The sequence below is a fragment of the Botryllus schlosseri genome, chromosome 6 (assembly GCF_051294905.1).
Source record: "Botryllus schlosseri isolate E-star chromosome 6, Bs_hap1, whole genome shotgun sequence".
NCBI lineage: Eukaryota > Metazoa > Chordata > Ascidiacea > Stolidobranchia > Styelidae > Botryllus > Botryllus schlosseri.
Window position 1 is genome coordinate 11,440,197 of NC_137241.1, and position 22,267 is coordinate 11,462,463.

The 22,267-nt window shown below is 43.7% G+C and overlaps 2 protein-coding genes and 1 long non-coding RNA gene across 5 annotated transcripts in view; 2 read left to right on the forward strand and 1 right to left on the reverse strand.

The window, feature by feature from the left end:
* The window catches only part of LOC145440980 (amine sulfotransferase-like), a 36,119-nt gene that overhangs the window by 9,761 nt on the left and 4,091 nt on the right, over positions 1-22,267 (reverse strand). The window contains exons 7-8 of one of the 3 annotated variants that reach the window (XM_080318765.1): positions 13,112-13,273; positions 11,048-12,971 (exon numbers count right to left, since the gene is read on the reverse strand). The exons of 1 other annotated variant lie outside the window; for it this stretch is intronic. In XM_080318765.1, the coding sequence (XP_080174891.1) occupies positions 12,715-12,971; positions 13,112-13,273 (419 nt within the window). In that variant the 3' untranslated portion in view covers positions 11,048-12,714. Of the gene's footprint in view, positions 1-11,047; positions 12,972-13,111; positions 13,274-14,201; positions 21,952-22,267 lie in introns of those variants that run through there. One more of the 3 variants, XM_080318767.1, reaches the window with a different exon arrangement.
* LOC145440979 (uncharacterized) lies at positions 450-9,069 on the forward strand. Its single transcript, XM_080318764.1, has 2 exons — positions 450-720; positions 6,302-9,069. The coding sequence occupies exon 2, from the start codon at positions 6,399-6,401 to the stop codon at positions 8,295-8,297; it is 1,899 nt and encodes a 632-aa protein (XP_080174890.1). The 5' UTR covers positions 450-720; positions 6,302-6,398; the 3' UTR covers positions 8,298-9,069.
* Positions 9,231-10,268, forward strand: LOC145440983 (uncharacterized). Its single transcript, XR_013915669.1, has 2 exons — positions 9,231-9,387; positions 9,678-10,268. It is a non-coding gene; the product is annotated as an uncharacterized LOC145440983 (long non-coding RNA).

A 22,267-nucleotide genomic window follows, 5' to 3' on the forward strand; every position in this document is an offset into this window, starting at 1 on the left:
AAAACAAGGCCTTCATGACTTCATTGCGATCATTCAGAATGACTTCAGACATTTTAGTAAAGGCGTTGCTCTACCAGTACTGCATAAAATGTTGATATTCTTACGCTTCACAAGCAGCGGTTCTTTTCAATTGATTTCTGGAAATTTGGAAGGCATTTCGCAGCCGGCAGTATCAAATATGTAATCAAGGAGGTAAGGAAGTGATGGTGTTCGATTGCTTGCCCTTTTGCAAATTCAGTTATTTTCATTTACAGGTTTCATAAGTCATAGTTGCTAATCTCGGGACTTTCGTACGATGGCCTTGTAACGGTGTGTCGTAGGCGTGTCACAACAGTGTATTGCACGCCTTATGCGTAAGTGACGTAACTTCCTATTACGATAATATCGACCATATATAAACTCGTGCGATAGCAAATTCGAGGAGATTCATGCTAACCTACTGAAATTACGTTGAAGAATAAACTGTGTTCTGAACAATATATTCGTCTGAAGAGTTCACGATACGACAGCGGTCGAAGAGGACGTTCTATCTCTCAGTTAAGTACAGACAGAGTGCAGCCTACGCCAGGACAACTACTCGTCTGAGTTCTAATTGCAGAGACAATAATACCTCATATAACCCTACTGTCACATGGTGCTTTGAACGAGATTATTTGGATATATCGCCAGCACAGACTCGATACGTATTACCATCAAGAAACGCTTAACTTCGCAACTCAGGTGACGTGTTCTTTATTCCGTTCTGGTATATAGACTTCATACGGCAGTCCCTAGTTGATTGTGCATGCTACATATAATTATTGTGTGCATATATTGTTGTTATTGTGTATGATTTATTATCTGTGTAGACTAGGATATTTTACAATCCTGAGATGGCTAGCGCAAACGCAGATACTACAATTAAGTCTGATGAGGACCCACCTCACTCTGAGGACAGTAACGCCAAAATTGTTTCACAGGAAACTGTGATACCCGGTACTTCTGATCAGAGTGTAGATGCTGTTCCTCCTAGCATAAAAAATGAAACCAAATCTGAAATTCACGGTGGTACTCGTCGTAAACAGACAGACACTGATAGTGCGTCTGTATTGTCGGGTCACGCCGCTGGCCCGATAGGTGGTACTAGACCAGGTGATTCCTCAAGGTCGAGTTTCGAGAATGAATCGGCGATTGATTTGAATACTGGCATTATTCCACGTGGAGATCGAGACGTGGTCAATCGTGTGGTTTTAAGCGATATAGCTCTTACGCCACGACCAATATTGGGAGATTTGACTAATGTAACTCACAGAAGACCGACCAGGCAGATAGCGCCGTCGGCTAATACAATCCGCGATCCTTCAGGGGATATGGCCCCTAATGCCATTTTTGATACAAGAGTTGACCAGCGTTTCGCGGACCATGTTGCAGTTCCTAGTTTGGACGCCGTACCGCATAATATAACGCAGCAGAACGTGGTTCGTGAACAATTTCCGGTGCATAATATAGAGTCGCGATCGGTTGGGCCCAGTCAAGCGCAACCACCAAATTCGACAGACGCCGTTATGTTACCGCAGCAGAATAGGAATTTTGAACCAATTCCCTTGACGGCTCAGGAACGGGAATTACAGCGTCAAATGCATCAAGTTGTGAATAAACTGAAAAAAGTCACATTCGAAACACGTTATCCTGAGCAATTCTTTGAACAAGCAGAAGTAATGTTCGATGCGTTTCGTATAACTTCTAATCAGGCACGAACAACGTTTGTTATGCTCAACATTGGCCAAGGCATCATTAAACAGACATTCAATGGCCGACTAGATACGAAACACGTGAATAGTTACGAGAAGGCCAAGAGCGCTTTGCTTCAGCGGTATATGCCACAATCGAAAAAATTGGCCAATAATTTTGCAGCCATTATGGCGTTGGTTAAGAAAGGTGGATGGACGCCTGAGCAAGCTTTCGATTACACCAACGAGTACATGTCCGGGCAGATGGACTGTGAGGCCAACAGACGATCATGGCGATCTATCTTTATCCAAATGTTGGATCTTAGGTTGAGACCATCGCTAGTAACTCAAGGTGATGACGTTGATACACACGAATTATTGACGATTGCTCAGCGCGCGGATGAAAGCCTTCCGACCGGCACTGGTTATGTCAATGCAGTTCATTCAAACCTTTCACCGTTGGCCCCAGCATTTGTAGCGTCGGACCGTGTTAATGCAGTGAACAAACAGGCCTGGGAACCTAGGAATAAATGTGATCATTCCGAGGGTATTCGTAAAATGTTTGAAGATCTACGGTCGGAATTTCGTGAAGTATTGAAAGTGAACAGTAATCAATCCAATTCGCGTTACAATGACAGTAAGAAGCCGAACAAAAGAAATGACTCTAGGGCAGGGGTTGAGAAATCCAAGGTTGAACACCCGTATTGCTGGTTCCATTTTCGATACGGTCGAAAAGCCACTAAATGCACGGCCCCATCATGCACCTGGGAAAAGGATAATGGCCCCTCTGACGCGACTATTAAGAGTCAGAATTTTCAATAAGGGGTGACAAGCTTGAAAATATGCCTGTAATAAATGAAGTAAAGCTTGAGAACCCCCCTTCATTCACTGGATCGAATCTTTTGTTTTTGTGCGATTTGCTTACTAAATGTGTGTTGTTGGTGGATTCGGGCAGCGAACGCTGCTTTAAGAAAATGATGGATTGCGCGTCTGTTAAGCCTACGGTCGCCTTCAGATGTCCCAACAATACCAGGTTATTCGGCTTTGGCACAGAAGACCTTTCATTGACTTTTGGTTCTGACTTCACGTACACCTTTCCGTTTGAGAAAGCTGAGGTTCCGTATGACATCATAGGAGCTGATTTTATCAAACATTTCGGTTGGGTTATTGATATGAAAAATCAGACCATTACTGACGAGGAACGTAACCTAACTTTGACGGCTACGTCTAGCATTACAGCGGCAGGATTAGCTTCTAACCTGACCATTGAACGCGAGAATGAGAAGCTCACCGCGTTGTTGTCACGATATCAGGTCCTTTTTGACACTAACTTGAATCGTCCGCCGCTAGAAGGATATGAATTTGACATTTGCCTCAAACCGGGGGCGCCGATCATCAAATTGCCGGCACGCAAAATACCGCTTCACTATCGCGATCAAGTAAAGGAGAAATTGAAACTTTGGCTAGATCGTGGTTGGATTGTCGAAAGTACCTCGCCTTATTCTAGCCCAGCGCACATTGTCGCAAAGAAAAATAAAGCGGAGTGTCGTATATGCTTTGATTATCGTGCGATTAATGAATGGACAGTAAAGACTGCATATCCTATCAGTTATCTCCGCGATTTTACGAATGAGTTGTACGGCTGTTCCATATTTTCGGCCATTGACATCAAGGACGGTTACTATATCATTAAGATGAGCGACAGGGCATCAGAGATTGCTGCTTTTGCGGTAGGTTCTGCCGTATATGCCCCTAAACGCATGTCGATGGGGACCAGTTGTAGTCCTAACTTCTTCAGCTTTTGTTTGAGACAGTTATTCCATGATGTGAAGGATACTTTCGTGTTCCTGGACGACATACTCGTAGGATCTTGCGATTGGGACCATCATCTTGGCACATTGACTGAAGTTTTCTCAATTATGGAACGGGTAGGCATTCCTATCAATGCGGAAAAATGTCAATTTGGCCTGAGTTCAGTGGAATTCTTGGGCCATTTGGTGACACCTGAGGGCATATTGCCGACTAATGACAAATCTGCGGCAATCAGGGACTTTGCTCGCCCCGAACGGTTAAAAGGGCTGAGACGGTTTTGTGGAATGGCAGCATTTTACCATCGTTTAATTCCTAGGTTTGCCGAAGCAGCACAACCTATGTATGACCTGATATCTTCTTGCACGAAGAAGGACGAACGGTTAAAATGGACGACAGCATCAGAGACCAGCTTCCAGACCATCAAAGCGCTGCTTGCCGAGACGACCGCGCTAGCACACCCGAATAAAAATGCAAGGTTAGCGTTATACACTGACGCTTCGCTGACGGCCATGGCGGCCGCATTGCATCAATATGAACCTGACGGTAAGCTCGTACCCCTGGGCTTTTTCTCCAAAGCCTTTCGAGCGAATCAGAAGTTTTATGACATTTTTGACAAGGAATTACTGGCATGTAAAAATGGCGTGGTGCATTTTAATACGTTTTTGCGCGGAAGGGAGTTTGATCTTTTTGTGGATTCGAAGTCGCTGTTCCAGACACTAACTTCGAGCACGTGTGATTTGAAACTAGCACGTCAAAATAGATACCGCTGCATAATATTGGACTATCATCCATGTTTAAAATTACTTGCGGGTGCGGAGAACACGGTCGCAGATTGTTTATCACGACCAGATTTAATGCTTGATAAATTGATCTCCATTGATGACACGCAGAGTGACGATGAACATGAATTACCAAATGAGCCATACCCTTGCATTAACAACGTGATTCTTGACCATGCCGATATAGTTTCGACAGGCGAAATAGCACGTGCGCAGGAGGACGACGAAGAGCTGAAAGCCTTGATTGACGCGCCGCCGGAAACGTCTATTGGATTGGTAAAGCGCAGATTTGATGAACACCACATTTGGTGCAGAATATCGGATAGGGAAAAGCCTCGGCCGTTTATTTGCGCCAGTTTGAGACGTCGTATTTTCAAAATGATTCATAATCTTTCTCACCCAGGAATGAAATCCACAGCAGAGCTGATCAGCCGTTCTCATTTCTGGCCGGACATGCGGAAGCAGATAGCATCGTGGGCAAAACAATGCCACAACTGCCAAGCTTGCAAGATCACGATTCACAACAGACCACAGCTGACGAACTTGCCAATTCCGCATAAAAGATGGATGAGCGTGAATATTGACGTCGCAGGACCGTTGCCTCAATGCAGGGGATACCGTTACGTGCTTGTCGTGGTGTGCAGATTTACAAGGTTCATGACTGCTGTGCCAATGATCACGTGTGACGCAGCAAGCGTAAGTGATGCTTTTCTGTGGGGGTATGCTAGTATGTTTGGCTCGCCTAAAGTGGCTATTTGTGATCAAGCAAGCTACTTCCGATCTGCTACATTCACTGCCCTAATGCAGGAGATTGGCACCGATTTACAATTCTCTATTCCGTACTGTGCCAGGACAAATTCTTTGGTTGAAAGAAGCATAAAAGATCTGAAAATCAGCCTGAAAACACATGGGAATCCGGCTAATTGGGTGTCGCACCTCGGCTTGGCGCTGTGGGGCATTCGTTCAACGGTCAAGGAAGATCTGGGGTTCACATCATATGAACTGATGTTTGGTGAGAATGTCCGCTTACCTTGTGAATTGGTTGAATACAGTGATCCGACGTCGAGACCTGCGCAGAAGATTGAATACGTCAGCGAAATCTACGACTTTCTCGATGGCATGAAACCGACGGGCACGCGGGTCGACAGAATCACTGAAGTGTTACAAAAAGACTTGGCCCGATGCAAGTTTGTCTACGTGAAAGAGCCTGGCTTGATGCATGGACTGCGCCCGACTTATCTGGGACCTTACGAGGTATTGTACCGGGGCAAACATCATCTGAAAATTGCAATTTCAGGCAGGCAAATGAACGTGCCCTTGGATCGTGCGAAGGTCGCATTTTATGAAGGAGACGGCCTATCAGATTTTTTGCCGCCAACACCGAACACGACTGTGACATCCGGTTCTCACGAAAATTGCGAGGGAGAACAACACGTGGAGGACGCAGTCGATGTGAAACAGCACCTCGGTCATAATGATTGTGCCGAGCTATTTCCTTCAGATCGAAGTGAGCCGTCAGGGGATACAGTGCCCGCCAGAGTTTCAGGAAATGCGGACAATGACAGACCAGCGAGCGCGCCTTTCAGTCAGGAGGTAACAAGTAATAACCTGCCAATTTCTGCTTCCAGACACGATATAGTTACTCCGGTTAAAACGAAGTCAGGACGTGCTGTCAAGAAACCGACGTGGCTGAAGGATTATGGCGTATCCGTCAATTCTGTGGCTGGCGATTGTGCTGTCATCCGTGACGTTGATTCAAACGAACCCAGTGAATAGCACGGATATCACGATGAACATTGACGTTTGTACAAAGAATGCTGTTTCTGAATTTATAGACATTACCCCGCCAGATGAGTGTGTAAATAACCCCGTGACTCGTTCGGAGAAATGCACCGCTGATATTTATGCCTTGCGTAACCGCTTCCATCATTTTAGTGGACAGATGTGTTATGTTACGGAGCGCAAGTGGAAATCTCATTACTTCTTTTTTGGTACTTACAGCCAAGAGGTATCAGAGGAGGTTCGTTACCAGCTTCCATTGGCGGAATGTCAGCATGCCATTATTACTAAATTGTCACAATACGGGAATCTGGAGGACATGGGGGATGGCTTGTATGCTACCAATAATTCCTTGCACGTAGAGTGGACATGGCCAACGACAGACGAAGGGTATCTGCGAAATTTGATTTTTCACGACGTAGATATTGTATATGACACTCTGAATGTGGCCTTGAGATCTGACCAGACTGATTTGTCACAATGTGCCCCCAATAAAGGGCATTGCCGTAACCAATTGGCCACTGTAGTTTGGGATTCCGGCGCATTGACTAGATACCGTTGCCCAACAGTGCTGATAGGAAAGAATTCACGAGTTGTGATCCATTATGGACAGCGTTATCCATATGCGACAAGAATTGAAATGCCGACATTGGGACTGAGTTTTAGGTCACGGAAATCGTGTCAATCGGAGACCACGAGATGTATCAGGAAAACCCCGATCATATGTCTCGTCAACGATTTTTTCGTCGTACCGAAACGTTGTAAAGATGGAGATATGCGAAGGTTATCGATTGGGCAGCCGGCCGCAAGTTCTAATCGTACAACTCCAAGCATGCGCCTACTCCTTGCAACTATACAAGAGGTAAAAGATCAATCTGATTTTCGGTACCGAAGTCTGGTGTCCAATTTGAACGCATTTGAATGTAACGCTGAGCAACAGATGTTTGCAATCCAAAAGTCGCTGATACCGCTCAATACGAACGCCGCATTATACTTGACGCCAACCAAAGGGCGCCCCCGGTTTCGTCAAGCAGGCGATGTAATACAGGCTGAACAATGTTTTAGACAGACTGTCGTAGTACAGGATAATTTGTTCTTGCCAGGCGGTAGACTATCTGCGCGACCAATTGTAAGGTTCGGCCAAAACTTATCACGAATGGCCACCTTAGTAGATAATGGAACGGCATACTTAGGTCCGGTAACTTTAGATCTCGGCTCGAAAAACACGACAAAAATTTTTAAAGTAGGGAAGTCATTTTTCAAATTTCAAAATGGCTTATTAATTTCGCGGAACGCGTCGGTTACTGAGTTAAAATTCTCAATGCATGACGGTTTAGATTCTGTTATAGAATCGACTCATCCGGTGAATCTGACTGAAACGTTTTTAGATATTTTCAGTAAAATAGACCCTTCACTTGGTACGGATTATGACAGCGTGTTGGCCCATATGTCCCATAGCATGTTGTTAGTTCAAAAATTGCGTGAATTATCAGCCTCCCACTTAGCTAATCGTAGTACAATCGGCGATCACGTCGATGCCGATCCTTCACTTCCGGTTAGAATTGTTTATGAAGCTTTTAGGGGCAGCATCTTGTACGTTTTAGCTAGTGTTACGAGCCCAATTGTCCAATACATTTTGCTTTGTTGTCTGTTGAACGCTATGATCTGGGGATTGTATTTAACTTGTAAATTATTTTGTTCGAAACGTGCTGTAATGCGTAAGTCCTTTCATGACAGACGTACTGCCGTGTTGAAGTTTATTTCAGAAACGGAGAACACGTTGCGACAGCGAGTTTCGAAACGCGCGGGAAGCGGTGCTCCGGTTGAAACACGTGGCGCCCACTTTGATCAGAACATTGAAATGCAATCGATCGATACTGGCGAGAATAAAACTGGGGGACTGTCGGACGGGAATGACTCGGATGCAAGCACCAGATGTCATACAGTCGAAATCGGTACCGAGCAGCCGCTTTTGCAGCAAGAAGAGGCCATAACCGAGGTGACCAAGGCACAGCTCTCACCACAAATCTCCCTGGACGCTAACCAGGGGGATCAAATCGTACCTACCTCAATGGTACATGATCCTGATACCGTTCCGACCCGTCACGATTCTAAAGCGGCTTCGCGAAAATCGCCGCCTCCAACGAAGAAACCCCCAGCCATAGTAAGACCTGAGTCACCGACGACTTCAGGCAATCGCCCTGCCACGGATGAGTAAACTGAGGAGCACCGCACACGCGTTTTTGGTTGAGATAGACGTCGATTCTATCCAATCTACATTGTACTAGCGATGTACAATTGTCGTATGTAACGACCACATTGTATATATGCGTGGTCATTGACTGTTGTTGAAGTTGAATAGCCTTCCAGACTTGGCTGGTGTATTGCACTTGAGCAAGCCTACTGGAATGTATTGTGTATTGTTTTTTTTGTTAGGCTACCTATTGTAGTGTATTTATCCTGATAGTGTAGTGTGGAATAACAATCTTGCTCTGGTTATCTGGAGTTGTGTTGTATTGTATAGGCTTAATGTAGTTAGTTGTTAGGCTACCCTTTCTTGTATGTTGATCGGGATGGTTGTGTAGTGTTAGGTTACTTTTACGTATTCTAGTGTATTAATCTGGAATTGTGTTGTGATCTGCTAGGCTAACTTGTATATTATAAAAGCTGTGGAAAATTTGTTCATCTCTCTCGTAGTCTTAGCGTCTGGACTTGTTTAAGCAGTGGTATCGTTAGGCTACCGTATTGCTGTTGTGACACCTTCGTTCTAATTACTTCCGCTCATTGCATGTCCGCTCCCTCAAAGTGGAGATGGTGTAACGGTGTGTCGTAGGCGTGTCACAACAGTGTATTGCACGCCTTATGCGTAAGTGACGTAACTTCCTATTACGATAATATCGACCATATATAAACTCGTGCGATAGCAAATTCGAGGAGATTCATGCTAACCTACTGAAATTACGTTGAAGAATAAACTGTGTTCTGAACAATATATTCGTCTGAAGAGTTCACGATACGACAGCGGTCGAAGAGGACGTTCTATCTCTCAGTTAAGTACAGACAGAGTGCAGCCTACGCCAGGACAACTACTCGTCTGAGTTCTAATTGCAGAGACAATAATACCTCATATAACCCTACTGTCACAGCCTCATTCCAACCTACGGAGTGTGAAGGAGGAATTTTTTGCAATCGCATCATTTCCAGATGTGATAGGTGCAATTGATTGCACTCATGTTCGTATTCAGAGTCCAGGTGGTGAGAATGCAGAACGGTTCCGAAACCGAAAAGGCTACTCCATAAACTGCCAGGTGAATGTCATAACTGATTTATAAGCTATAGCGATATAGGCAACACCTGCATCAAGCCTCCATAACAATACCTATCAATAAATATAACAAGTATTCTCATGTTGCAATATTATATGACAATATAGATATGTTACATCGTACAATTTGGTGCAGGTGTGGAGGATTTCTTGAAACTATTATTCAATGAACTAATTTCTAGTAATAAATACCTTGCCCACTATGCCATTATGAAGTGCAAGTTTTGCATACAGTAGTAATTCACAATACCAATACATGCATTCATGTTTCAGGCTGTATGTGATGCTCGACTTATATTCACCAACATTTATGCTAAATGGTACGGCTCTGCACATGATTCAAGGATATTCCATAATTCTGCATTGTATGGATATCTGGAAAATCAGTCGACCTCAAATGGATTGCTGCTGGGGGACCAAGGATACCCGTTGACTAGTTATCTGATGACACCATTACGCAATCCCTTGCGTCAGCCTGAACTGTCATATAACAAAAGTCACAAAAAGACCAGATTGACAATTGAACGTGCATTTGGCGTTTTGAAGAGAGTATTTTCCTGCCTAAGAACAGGCCTGAGATTGAAAGTCAGCACAACTCTACATGTAATTCCAGCTTGTGTCTGCATGTACAACTTCCTCAGGCAACGTGGCATGATTGAGGCATCATTTGATGAATTAAGGGATGATGAGGTGGACGATAGTGATTTTTTGCCACAAGGCCAACGTACAGATTACGCACAAGCTTCTGCGATCCGTCAGCAACTGATAAGATTACACTTTACATCTGTGCAGAACTAAATGTGACCTGACCTGATGCTGTTGCAATTCATACTATTTTCAATACAATTCTTTTCCTTGGACAAATGTTGATGTGAAATCAATGGTCGCCTGAGAATGGTAATATCAACAAGACATTCATACTGAGAAAAATGTCCTTCGAAAAGTGCTCAGGTTCTTTCATAAAGTGGATTTAGCAGAGAGATTGCATACTTACAGCAGCAAAATGGTGGTTGCTACTTCGCAAATTGCATTGTGGCTTTGCGACCAATGCAAAATGACTTATGAGATTTTACCCATTAGTAGTATCACAAGGATAAGTTCAGTCATCTTGATACAGGCACTAGTTCATGGGGAACTTTGCAGAAAATTGATGCAAACTCATGACAAAACTACTTTCAGAATGGCTGGGTTGTAACCAAGTCAATTTCATAGTTTTGACTCGAGTCATTTTCAATTCACCACCGAGTCCAAGTCAATGATCAGAGGGTCGAGTCCGAGTCACGGTCATAAGACTCGAGTCCAAGTCATTGTGTTGACTGCTCAGTTTCCAGTTAAAGTCTTGTTAAACCCACTTTTTATGTCTGTTTGGTGATATCGAATGGTTCGAATTTATATTATACTAATTCCCTCACCTTTAGTAGTTTCTGGTCGCATTTTCAAGTACCAGTACCAATAGACGAAATCCTAATAGGGTGGTTACTTTACTATTCTTCGAAACTACAATGATTACTATTCTTCGAAACTACAATGATATGTCGGTCTTGGCCGCCCGAGTCTCGAGTCATATGACTTGGTTCGAGTCATGCGCAATGCCACTTATAGTAAAGAGAATCGCATCGTGATCCGAACAACAGAGACATATACATCTTGAAGCAGGCATTTATTCAGTGTCATGGGGCAAGCGCAAGTCATAGGCAACATGAAGAATTGAACAATTTGAACATACAACAACAACAGCAAGCACAACACCAACACAATATACACAAACACATATAGCGGCAAGCACAGCATGAATTGGAATTGAGGCAGTTAGCGGTAACACATGAAGCGGGTACAAAAATACATGAGGCAATTGGTAGGCAAAAGTTTGAAGAATACAAACATATGTACAAAAGGATACCGCGATAATCAGGCATCATTACAGATATGTATCTAGCTCATGTGGAGCAGTAATATGGTTTGTGAACCTCCTCTCTTTTCTCTGTAGTACATAACCAATTTTTGTTATTGAATCTATATCCATTACGCATGATAACGAATCAGATATTAGAATGGAAAAGAACATCGGTGGCAAAAACAAAATGTGAAGAACTGACATATGAAAACTAGCACATGGTCAAACCCAGAGGTCTCAAACACGCGGGTCGCATGCGGCCCGCCAGATCATTCTGCGCGGCCCGCGAAGACATTTTAGATTTTCAAGTATTTGACAATATATAACTATTCATCAAACTTCACCATCACATCAATTGCAAACGCTACCATGCTGTAAAAGATTCACTATTTCGCCACATTTTCAATTCATGATGATAAAACCAGACCCTTAGAGATGATTCGTGCAGGGATATGTGACTGAAATTTGTAAGTTATTGTGACTTGGAAGCGAACTTTCGGAGAATTACTCGGATTCCGGCAGACTCGATGACAAAATGAGAATGACTCAAAGTGGACTCGGAACGCCGTAACTGGTTACAAATAGATGGACGCAACAAACTATTCACGTGTCATGGGGAATAGTAATAGATCGGAAGGTAGTAGCTTGGTATTCCGCTATCTAAGCAAGTCGTCATAGCAACAATTGGCAATCTGTTAGTTACATCTTGGGTCCCTCTATCCATGTTATTATGGCCTCTTAGAGGTACTGAATACCGCAGTGGTACGCTCCAACGATGTGACGATGTTCGGCGTTCCGACATTTTTATTACTGACACATTCATTAATATATTTATATTGTTGCTTATATGCCCCAATATTCCACGGTATTTGACCAAGGACAATCATGAGATTAATAGCCCAGTTATCAGGAGTGTACCCCAATCCTGGATTGGGCTACTTTGCTCAACCCTAAATGCTGTGATATCAGATCAATAATATCTATTATCAATTTGTTAAATTCAAAATATTCATAGTAGCTTCAAAATTATAACGCGATAGCTTTTATGATGACATCATGCATTTGTCCATCCGCATGGTGTCTATATCGTATAATTATTATCCATCAAGTACATCGGCAATCCTATTCAAATAGTTATAAATGTGATTATCTTTTTCGTGCCAGGTCCAAATTGCTACAAAAGTAAGTAACATTTTTGCGATGTGTGTTGAATGTCAGTCTGTTAGGTCGGCTACTTTTCAATAGGACAATTTCATCCCGTCAAATAAGGCCTACTGGAAAGACATAGAATACCCCTATTAATGCTGCAGCCCGCGGCGTCGTCAAAAACTGGAAAATTGGCCCGCGAGCACATTTGAGTTTGAGACCTCTGGTCAAACCCATAAAGAACTAGCATACTATCAATTTCATCAATGTCTATTTTTTGTTGCAACACTGCTCCAGTTGAATATCTACCAAACGCAGCTGTTTGTTGAGCAGCTCTATCTGTTTCTGCAGTTTGGTGGTTTGCAATTTGCAAAGCTCATTTCTTGATTCCGACTCTTCATCGATATGTTTTATATCGAGTTTTCTCTTCGCAGAACGAACATGTGGGCCTGCACTTGACTTCGAAGCTAGAAGTGGTTTATGGCCGTGTGCAGAATCTCTTGGTACAGATACAGTTGCAGTATCATCTAAAAATATATTTATATTTTAAAATTATGTATTAGTACGGAAAAAATATCTCTTGTAGTTTTCAGCAAGGGACATATCTAGACAAACAGCAATACAACACATAGCTAAATAGGCTAGTTACAAGAATAGGCTACTATACCTGGTATCTTGTGAGAAGCTTGTTTCTCCGGAGTAGTGGCATACATTCTTAATGATTTTGAAGAGATGGGATGTCTGCTTGACTCAGCCGATAGTAGCGAGTCGTCAGCAGGTGCTGTGCTCGAGGGAGACAACACCTCAGCTGTCAGTGTGATCAATTCATCTGAAATCAAACAAGACATACTTGGTGACACATGTACTTTCCACGAGATGATACTTGGTGACACATGTATTTTCCATGAGATTAACAAATAAATGATGCGTTAGGGTAACAAATGCTTAAACGGTCAACTAACACTGAATCAATTACAAAGCCACAAATTTTGACATGTTTATGGGGAGCCCTGATTGTTGATGATAAGGGTGAGTGAATAAGAAAGTAGACTATAGACCCCTATATGTTATATATATCAAATTTCTATGCATTACACAGACTCACAGAGATGCAAGCAGGCAGATGTGTGTATTCGAACACATAGGCTATATATATGCAATTGGCATGTGCATGTTATCACTTTAGTACCAAGTTTTTGTAAATGTTCTCTCAAGATTACTGCATCACTTAAATCTTCGCATGCATAATTGCATATGCTCAAACTCACGAGTGCTTGCATCTCTGCTGGAGTGCATACGAACTATAGTAAACGATTGTGATTCGGTACACGAATAGTATCTAACGCTGAAAGGACTGTTAGCTGAGCTTCTGATTACCAACCTTTTTCTGTACTTGCAATGAACCCACCACACCAAACTGTGGAAAAGAAGCTCTTTCTGTGTCCAACTCAGAGTCTGGTAATATTGGATTGAATTGAGCGGGCTCCATTGCAAGCAGCTGGAAATGGAATCGCACTATTCAAAATGAGAAACTAGACTAACAATTTTCAGAAAGAACCCCGTCACACCGAAAGGAAGTTGGCCTACAAACCTTATTTGAAATTGGAGATAAATCGTGATCCTTGAACGGCCCACCTTCAGTCTTGAAATTTTCTTTATTGATATCCATCATTTGTTTGGCCGCCGAATTTGTTTCCAAGCTGACTCCTTGTCATTGCATATGGATCAAGCGGGCATCCCTAAAAGACGGAGAAGCGGAGGCAGCGGAGACAGCGGAGGCAGCGGAGAACGGACCCTAAAACGCGGAAGCAACGGAGACGGCGGAGAGAGCCAAAAATGCCGATTCCTAAAAGACGGAGATAGCGGAGGAAGCGGAGAGCGGAGCTTTCGGTCATTAACCTTTACAGACACGCGCGACATAGCGAACGGATACTGAAAGCGGAGTTCGGGGCTCCGCGAAATAGACATAGCGGACGGTTATATAATATAGAATGCGGAGATCAGGGCGTATCGGAAGATGTTTCGAAGCAGTGGAGAATAACGGAGAAGTCAGCCATGCGAGTTCAAGGCCAATTTGGCGACTGATTGCCCGTCGATGAGATGACATAGCGGACGGATACTGAAAGCGGAGTTCGGGGCCCCGCGAAATAGACATAGCGGCTCCGCTATCGGAAGATGTTTCGAAGCAGTGGAGAATAACGGAGAAGTCAGCCATGCGAGTTCAAGGCCAATTTGGCGACTGATTGCCCGTCGATGAGATGACATAGCGGACGGATACTGAAAGCGGAGTTCGGGGCCCCGCGAAATAGACATAGCGGACGGTTATATAATATAGCATGCGGAGATCAGGGCGTATCGGAAGATGTTTCGAAGCAGTGGAGAATAACGGAGAAGTCAGCCATGCGAGTTCAAGGCTAATTTGGCGACTGATTGATTGCCCGTCGATGAGATGACATAGCGGGCGGTTATATAATACAAGGAAAGCGGAGATCGGGACGTATCGGAAGATGTTTCGAAGCAGTGGAGAATAACGGAGAAGTCAGCCATGCCAGTTCAAGGCTAATTTGGCGACTGATTGCCCTTCGATGAGATGACATAGCGGGCGGTTATATAATACAAGGAAAGCGGAGTTCCGGGCGTATCGGAAGATGTTTCGAAGCAGCGGAGAATAGCGGAGAAGTCAGCCAGCCATGCGAGTTCAATGCCAATTTGGATACTGATTGCCCGTCGATGAGATGACATAGCGGACGGATACTGAAAGCGGAGTTCGGGGCCCCGCGAAATAGACATAGCGGACGGTTATATAATATAGAATGCGGAGATCAGGGCGTATCGGAAGATGTTTCGAAGCAGTGGAGAATAACGGAGAAGTCAGCCATGCGAGTCCAAGGCTAATTTGGCGACTGATTGATTGCCCGTCGATGAGATGACATAGCGGGCGGTTATATAATACAAGGAAAGCGGAGATCGGGACGTATCGGAAGATATTTCGAAGCTGTGGAGAATAACGGAGAAGTCAGCCATGCAAGTTCAAGGCCAATTGGGCGACTGATTGCCCGTCGATGAGATGACATAGCGGGCGGTTATATAATACAAGGAAAGCGGAGTTCCGGGCGTATCGGAAGATGTTTCGAAGCAGCGGAGAATAACGGAGAAGTCAGCCATGCGAGTTCAAGGCCAATTTGGTGTATTTCGAACTATTCGACAATATATAATAACCGGCACATATATTTTTTTCGATCTGAGAACTAATAATTCACTCCAAAATTTTCTAAAAACCTGAAACTGCTCATCTAACGTTACTGTCACACAGGGTTGTAACCAAGTCACAAGGCTCCGAGTCACAAGTCAATCTCAATTTTGACTCGAGGTCTGATACGATCTGAGGTTGGATCGATCTCAAAATGCGGCGTTGGAGCATTGAGCAAGCGTTTTCCGAGTCAAGCCCTTTGACTCGAGGCCTTACTCATTCACTTGTTTTTTACGGTTTGGCCAATAATATTGAGTTCATGGAAATTGTGCTGTGAGCATGTTTGGTGCCTGAATTCACAATTTCAATTGTAATATATACAGAGGTGGTCAGTAACGAAGTACTTATACTTTTTCGAAGTGCTCAAGTTGTTTTCCTCTACTTCTAGTACTTACTCAAGGAGATCTGATTTTCACTACTTCTACTTCGTAAAATTTTGTGATCTACTTACTTTTCGCTATTTTCAGTTTGTCAAGTAGAAGTAGCCTAATCCTCTAATCAGGAAGATAGCCTGCAGAATTTCGGGGCTGTTTTCACGGAGTATCCACATCTAATTTTCATAAAAGTTGAGTAAAGCCCAGAATTTTCATCGCGTTTCGCGCGCAGTGGATGCGGCATAAATAAAGCTACACTATATGGCATTTTTACGATGCACCATATTTTTATTAGCGTTTACTAATCGCGCAAGGTGTTTACACCGTATCCTATAATGTGACAAAATTCTTCAGGTCAAACAATAAGTTGAATCAAAGATTCTCCCAGCGCGCTATGGCGAGGTGGTGCGGGATAAATAATATGGTTGGATTCTCGTCGACCAATGGTGTGTTCACCGTTGCTTCAATGACTCAACGTCAAGTTCATTGCGTCAGGTATTTCCCACAGCCTTCCTCATGTACTTGCCCAAGCACAACAATATGCTATCATATTCTAGCTGTAGCCATGTCATTAAAAGACAACAGCACACAGAAAGCGGTCCCCTGCAATTTGAGTCAGCTCCTGAAAAATCGCAAGGGTAGGACCAGGAAGTCCGGTCGGAAAAGGCCTCGCCGGGTAGATTTTGACTATACCGTAAATAGTACACCAGCTCACCATTCAACACCAAGAAAACAGCAACCCAAACAACCGCTATTGCATTCTGATCTATCAATGATATCCGACGAGCAGATGTCTGAAATCAATGAAGAAACAGCGCCATTGGACTTGACGACCGACTCTGTGAAGCTGCCCGCCCTCAATGATTACCCTTGGCTTTCGTCGTCAAAGGAAGATAAAGATCCGCAGCATGTGATACGCCAATGCTTGAAACCTGAGCGATGGCTAGATGATGAAACAATAGAGCGAGCGATAGAAGCATTTTGTACTGAAAAACCTTTGGTTTTGTTTTTCACCTCGTACAGGTATCAATGGACTGAACAAGATCACAATGTGCCGTCGCTATGCCGATTTGCGCGTAAGCACCAAGCAGCGAACAAAGACTTCTTCATTTTTCTAGTGCATGTTCCAAATCGCTGGATACTGACAGTAGTTAACTTTTGAGTACCAAAACTGTACTGGTGATGGACTCTTTTATATCTCATAATCGGACGAGATATGAGGGTATTTTTCGCCAACTCATTCAAAATTGTCAGTGCTTGCTTCAGGGTTGCGAATGTGAGATGCACAATTGACGACTGGCAGTTCTTTCTGTGCAGGGACGTTAAACAACAGGAGAACACATTTGACCGCGGCATACATGTGATAGCAAATGCTTATTGCGTGACAAATAATTTACCTTTAGCGCGTGATTTTCCGTCTGGAAAGTGCCGAGTCTGGGTAGATTACTTGGCAGGGATTCGAGAACGGTCAACTGAGAACCAACTGCCAACCGGCCGTCGACCGACTAACGAAACGCAATCAGAATCCGGTTGTATTTTGGATGATTGGAATGCAATATCAGAAAGTGATATTACATATGCAGAGCTAGCCGATTCCTCATCTGCCATTGGTGTCATGAATAAATCGAAATAGGATAATTGCGACAGCAGCTTATGTAATGGTAGTAAAGACCAAGATCAGCAAATAATGTGTGTGAAATGTCGAAGATGGTTCCACAAGTCCTGCCTAGTCGATGAAAAGGCTGATGAGATGACATACTTCATTTGCTACCGCAAAAACTGCTTAGCTGCTAAAATTCAGCCGTGAACTTTTATTTAACCTTTTATCATGACTGTATATATTTTCTTCGTTTCATTCATCGTTTCATTTTGGTAACATCTGTATATAATTTGTAAAAGATATTTCGTTAATGAAGTGACATGTGTTAGCAAATAAGGAGAAGATCGAGTCGAGCAAAGGTGGATTGTTAAGGCCAGGCAAAATGCACCGATATTAGGTTCATAGCAAGTTGTTACGGAGTTCGCATTATAGTCACTAGTGCAGAGGTCTCAAACTAGAATGTGCTCACGGGCCAATTTCCTGGTTTGATGGCGTCGCACGCCGCAGCACCAATAACGCTGATCTACAGGATTTTTGCGCCAGGACTTCTTCAGGTCAATTATACCTAATTTGGGGGCGCTGAATACGAATCTGACGTTATTTTTGCTTCATCACATCACGTTGTTCAGATATTATATATGTTGAATATTTTTACTTTTTCGGGGTAATCAAGTAGATTTGGGTTATTTCCCGTACTTACTGATGTGGTAATGTTCCGCAATTACTTCGAAATCTACCTGAACAGTATTCTGGATGAACTAATTACATTTGCAATTCGGTTTTTGTAAAGTAGAAAGTAGTTCAGTATAATATTCCACAACTATCATCAGTTAAATTGTCATACGAAACGCGTCCGCTGTCATCTCATCGATGGGCAAGCAATCACCGAATTGGCCTGAAACACGCATGGCTGACTTCTCCGTTATTCTCTGCTGTTTCGAAATATATTTCGCTACGCCCCGAACTCCGCTTTCAGTATCCGTCCGCTATGTCATCTCTTCGACGGGCAATTGGTCGCCAAATTGGCCTTGAACTCGCATGGCTGACTTCTCCGTTATTCTCCACATCTTCGAAACATCTTCCGATACGCCATGATCTCCGCTTTCTATATTATATAACCGTCCGCTCTGTCTATTTCGCGGAGCCTCGAACTCCGCATTCAGTATCCGTCCGCTATGTCATCTCATCGACGGGTAATCAGTCGCCAAATCGGCCTTGAACTCGCATGGCTGACTTCTCCGTTATTCTCCACTGCTTCAAAACATCTTCCGATACGCCCTGATCTCCGCTTTCAGTATCTGTCCGCTATGTCTATTTCGCGGGGCTCCGAACTCCGCTTTCAGTATCCGTCCGCTATGTCATCTCATCGACGGGCAGTCAGTCGCCAAATTGGCCTTGAACTCGCGTGGCTGACTTCTCCGTTATTCTCCACTGCTTCGAAACATCTTCCGATACGCCCTGATCTCCGCTTTCTATATTATATAACCGTCCGCTATGTCCATTTCGCGGGGTCCCGAACTCCGCTTTCAGTATCCGTCCGCTATGTCGCGCGTGTCTGTAAAGGTTAATGACCGAAAGCTCCGCTCTCCGTTTCCTCCGCTATCTCCGTCTTTTAGGAATCGGCATTTTTGGCTCTCTCCGCCGTCTCCGTTGCTTCCGCGTTTTAGGGTCCGTTCTCCGCTGCCTCCGCTGTCTCCGCTGCCTCCGCTTCTCCGTCTTTTAGGGATGCCCGGATCAAGCGGTCGATTTGTCCAACAAAATCGGTGTCCTGGGCACCAAATTGACCAATAATTCCTTTTCATATTCTGAATAGTTCGCTCTCTTTTCTCCCCTCTTCTCAGAATCCATATTCAATAACATTGCGTGTATCAGTCTGACTGAAATAATCCGAAAATGAACTGCTTCTCTTCTGTTTTATAGGCGAGCCAGGTGTGACCGACCATTGTTGTCCAGAACTAGAAAAATGAGCCGCTCGAGTAACCATAAGCTAGGGTGCCGAACCGGTAACGTAGGTATTACTCACCTTTCTGACGCGATTCCCCGGTTCTAAAGCTGAAACGAGTATTTGATAGGCGCCGACTAAGAATATTTTTGTAATGCCAAACTCCGTCAGTCCTAAATCGCGTTTTAATACGAGTACTACGTAATTCTCGTGTTAGCAATTTTTTCAAAATACGGGCATATGATTTCAAGTGCCACTGTGATTGTCGGTACGTGGGAAGAACAACTCAGCGCTTGCAGGAACGCATCAAACAACATGTCCCCAGCGTTATTAGATCACGCATATTGGACTCTCGCGAAGACGCAGCCGTAACTGATCTCCGATTACTAGAACGTAATCAGGCCATGGCTATGAACTCTGCCATCGGCAAGCATTTGGCTGAGAATGCAACTTGCGCTAAAAACTATCGCGATGAAAGATTTTCGATATTAGGTAGAGGCCGCACTAATTTCCATTTGTCTGCACTGGAATCGACTTATATTAAAATCCACCGACCGCGCTTGTGTCAGCAGAAGGAATTTTTAGTGAATCTGAAAATTGTCCACTAGCTGCGCTCGCGGTTTGCCTGTATTTCATGTTGTTTGTTTCTATGACGTCATAATTGGTTGTATGCAATGTAGCTAGATGCATGTTTTTGAAATTCTCCATTTGCTGACGATTGCCCTTGAAAAGTGTCAGCTCGAAAAGCTTCGGGTTTTAATATGAATATATTATTAAAATGTATATTAAAGTTCTGTACCCCAAAGAGTCTCTTCAAATACTTCCGAAAACGGTACAACAAGCAGCAGCTAAATACCATCAATACGCTGATAAAGAGTCGGGGAAGATTGAGAACAGCTTTATCTACAACAGCCTTTCTGAAGGCTTGCATCGCCAAAAAGACGTTACCGAAGTTTATCAAAGGTAGGATAGAGAGGTCTCGAGCACGCCTCACCCCAAATATTGAGCGTGCATTTATATATGATGAAATCGACAAGAACAACAAGTTGCTTGCTACCTTACATCGTATATGTCGGTCACTACAGAAAGAAATTCGTGGATTTTTGTCATTCTTTGATTTGATTCGGTTCACCCGGTACCTGGCATCTATAGATACCATAAAGGAAAAAGAGAACTTGGCTAAGAATGAACGTAACCTGAGCCGTCTTATTACCCAACGCTTTGGTAACAATGCTAGTCCTGACGGGAAAAATATTGTTAACTTATCGGACTACAAGCTCACGTCCACTGAAGAGTTCGTACTGTCTCATGGTCTCAACTTTTGTTTACCACCGACTACCATAAAAAGTGAAGAGGTATTCGCAGAATTTGAAGTGTTAATGGCTCAACTATATCATCGCAAGGCCAACTCCGCTGATAATTTGCCAGCCCTCAAAGCAAGATTGAGTGATTTGGCACATGCCTATTGTGGATATCCTATTGATTCGGGAAATTTTTTAATGACGAAGGAATGTTTTCGTGCAATAAAAGCATTGCGACAAAATCCAGACATTCACATTAGCAAACCGGATAAGGGCTCTGGGGTTGTAATCCTAAACAAACGGGATTACACACTCAAAATGGAAGCAATCTTGGGTGACGAATCAAAATTCAAGACACTTGGTCCCGCTGCTGAATTTGATAACATCGCCAAGATCGAAAGACGGATACAGCGCCGACTATTCAACCTCAAGAAAAACGGCTCCATATCACCTGAGGTCTATGCCTCCATCAGACCGGTCGGAGCACAGAGGCCACGTATGTACGGACTGCCAAAAACTCATAAAACCAATGTGCCCGTTCGACCAATTCTTTCTATGATTGGATCGGCGCAGCACAAGCTCGCGAAGTGGCTTATCGATGTTTTGGAACCAGTCCGTTCCATGTATGATTCGCATTGTGTCGCTGATTCGTTTACATTCGCGCACGAGATGAAAACCACCGACCTTCCAAACCCGAATATGTTTCTCGGTTCGTATGATATCGTTAGCCTCTTCACGAACGTGCCGCTGAAGGAGACCATTGATATCTGTGCGGACGCGCTATATGGTGGTGGTGATTTAGCACCACCTTCCTTCTCGCGTAAAGTGTTCGTTGAACTTCTTAATACGGCTACTTGCTCTGTTGAGTTTAGTTTTAACGATACCATCTACATGCAAACCGACGGTGTAGCTATGGGTAGCCCTCTTGGCCCGATTTTAGCCAATATATTTGTGGGATTTCATGAAAACAGACTTTTCGCCGCAGATGAAACCAAGCCTCCATTCATGTACCGTCGCTATGTCGACGACACCTTCGTTATCTGTCAAAATGAGACGGAGTTCGATGATTTCTTTGTTAACTTGAATTCTCTACACTCGTCTTTAAAATTCACATTTGAAAAAGAGCGTGCTAACTCGTTACCATTCTTAGACGTTCTGGTGGAAAAACGGGGTATTAGCTTTGCCACTTCGGTTTACCGGAAGCCAACGTTTACAGGGCATTACATACGCTGGAATTCTTTTAGCCCGAATCGCCGTAAATTAAATTTGATTGGCACATTGGTGCACAGAGCCTTGATGATTTGTTCGGATATAAAATTAAACGCGGAGCTAGAATATATCCGCAAAATTCTAATC

Bases quoted from the DNA above. Each gene is read 5' to 3' on its own strand.
- LOC145440979 (XM_080318764.1), top strand. From the start codon at position 6,399: ATGGGGGATGGCTTGTATGCTACCAATAATTCCTTGCACGTAGAGTGG.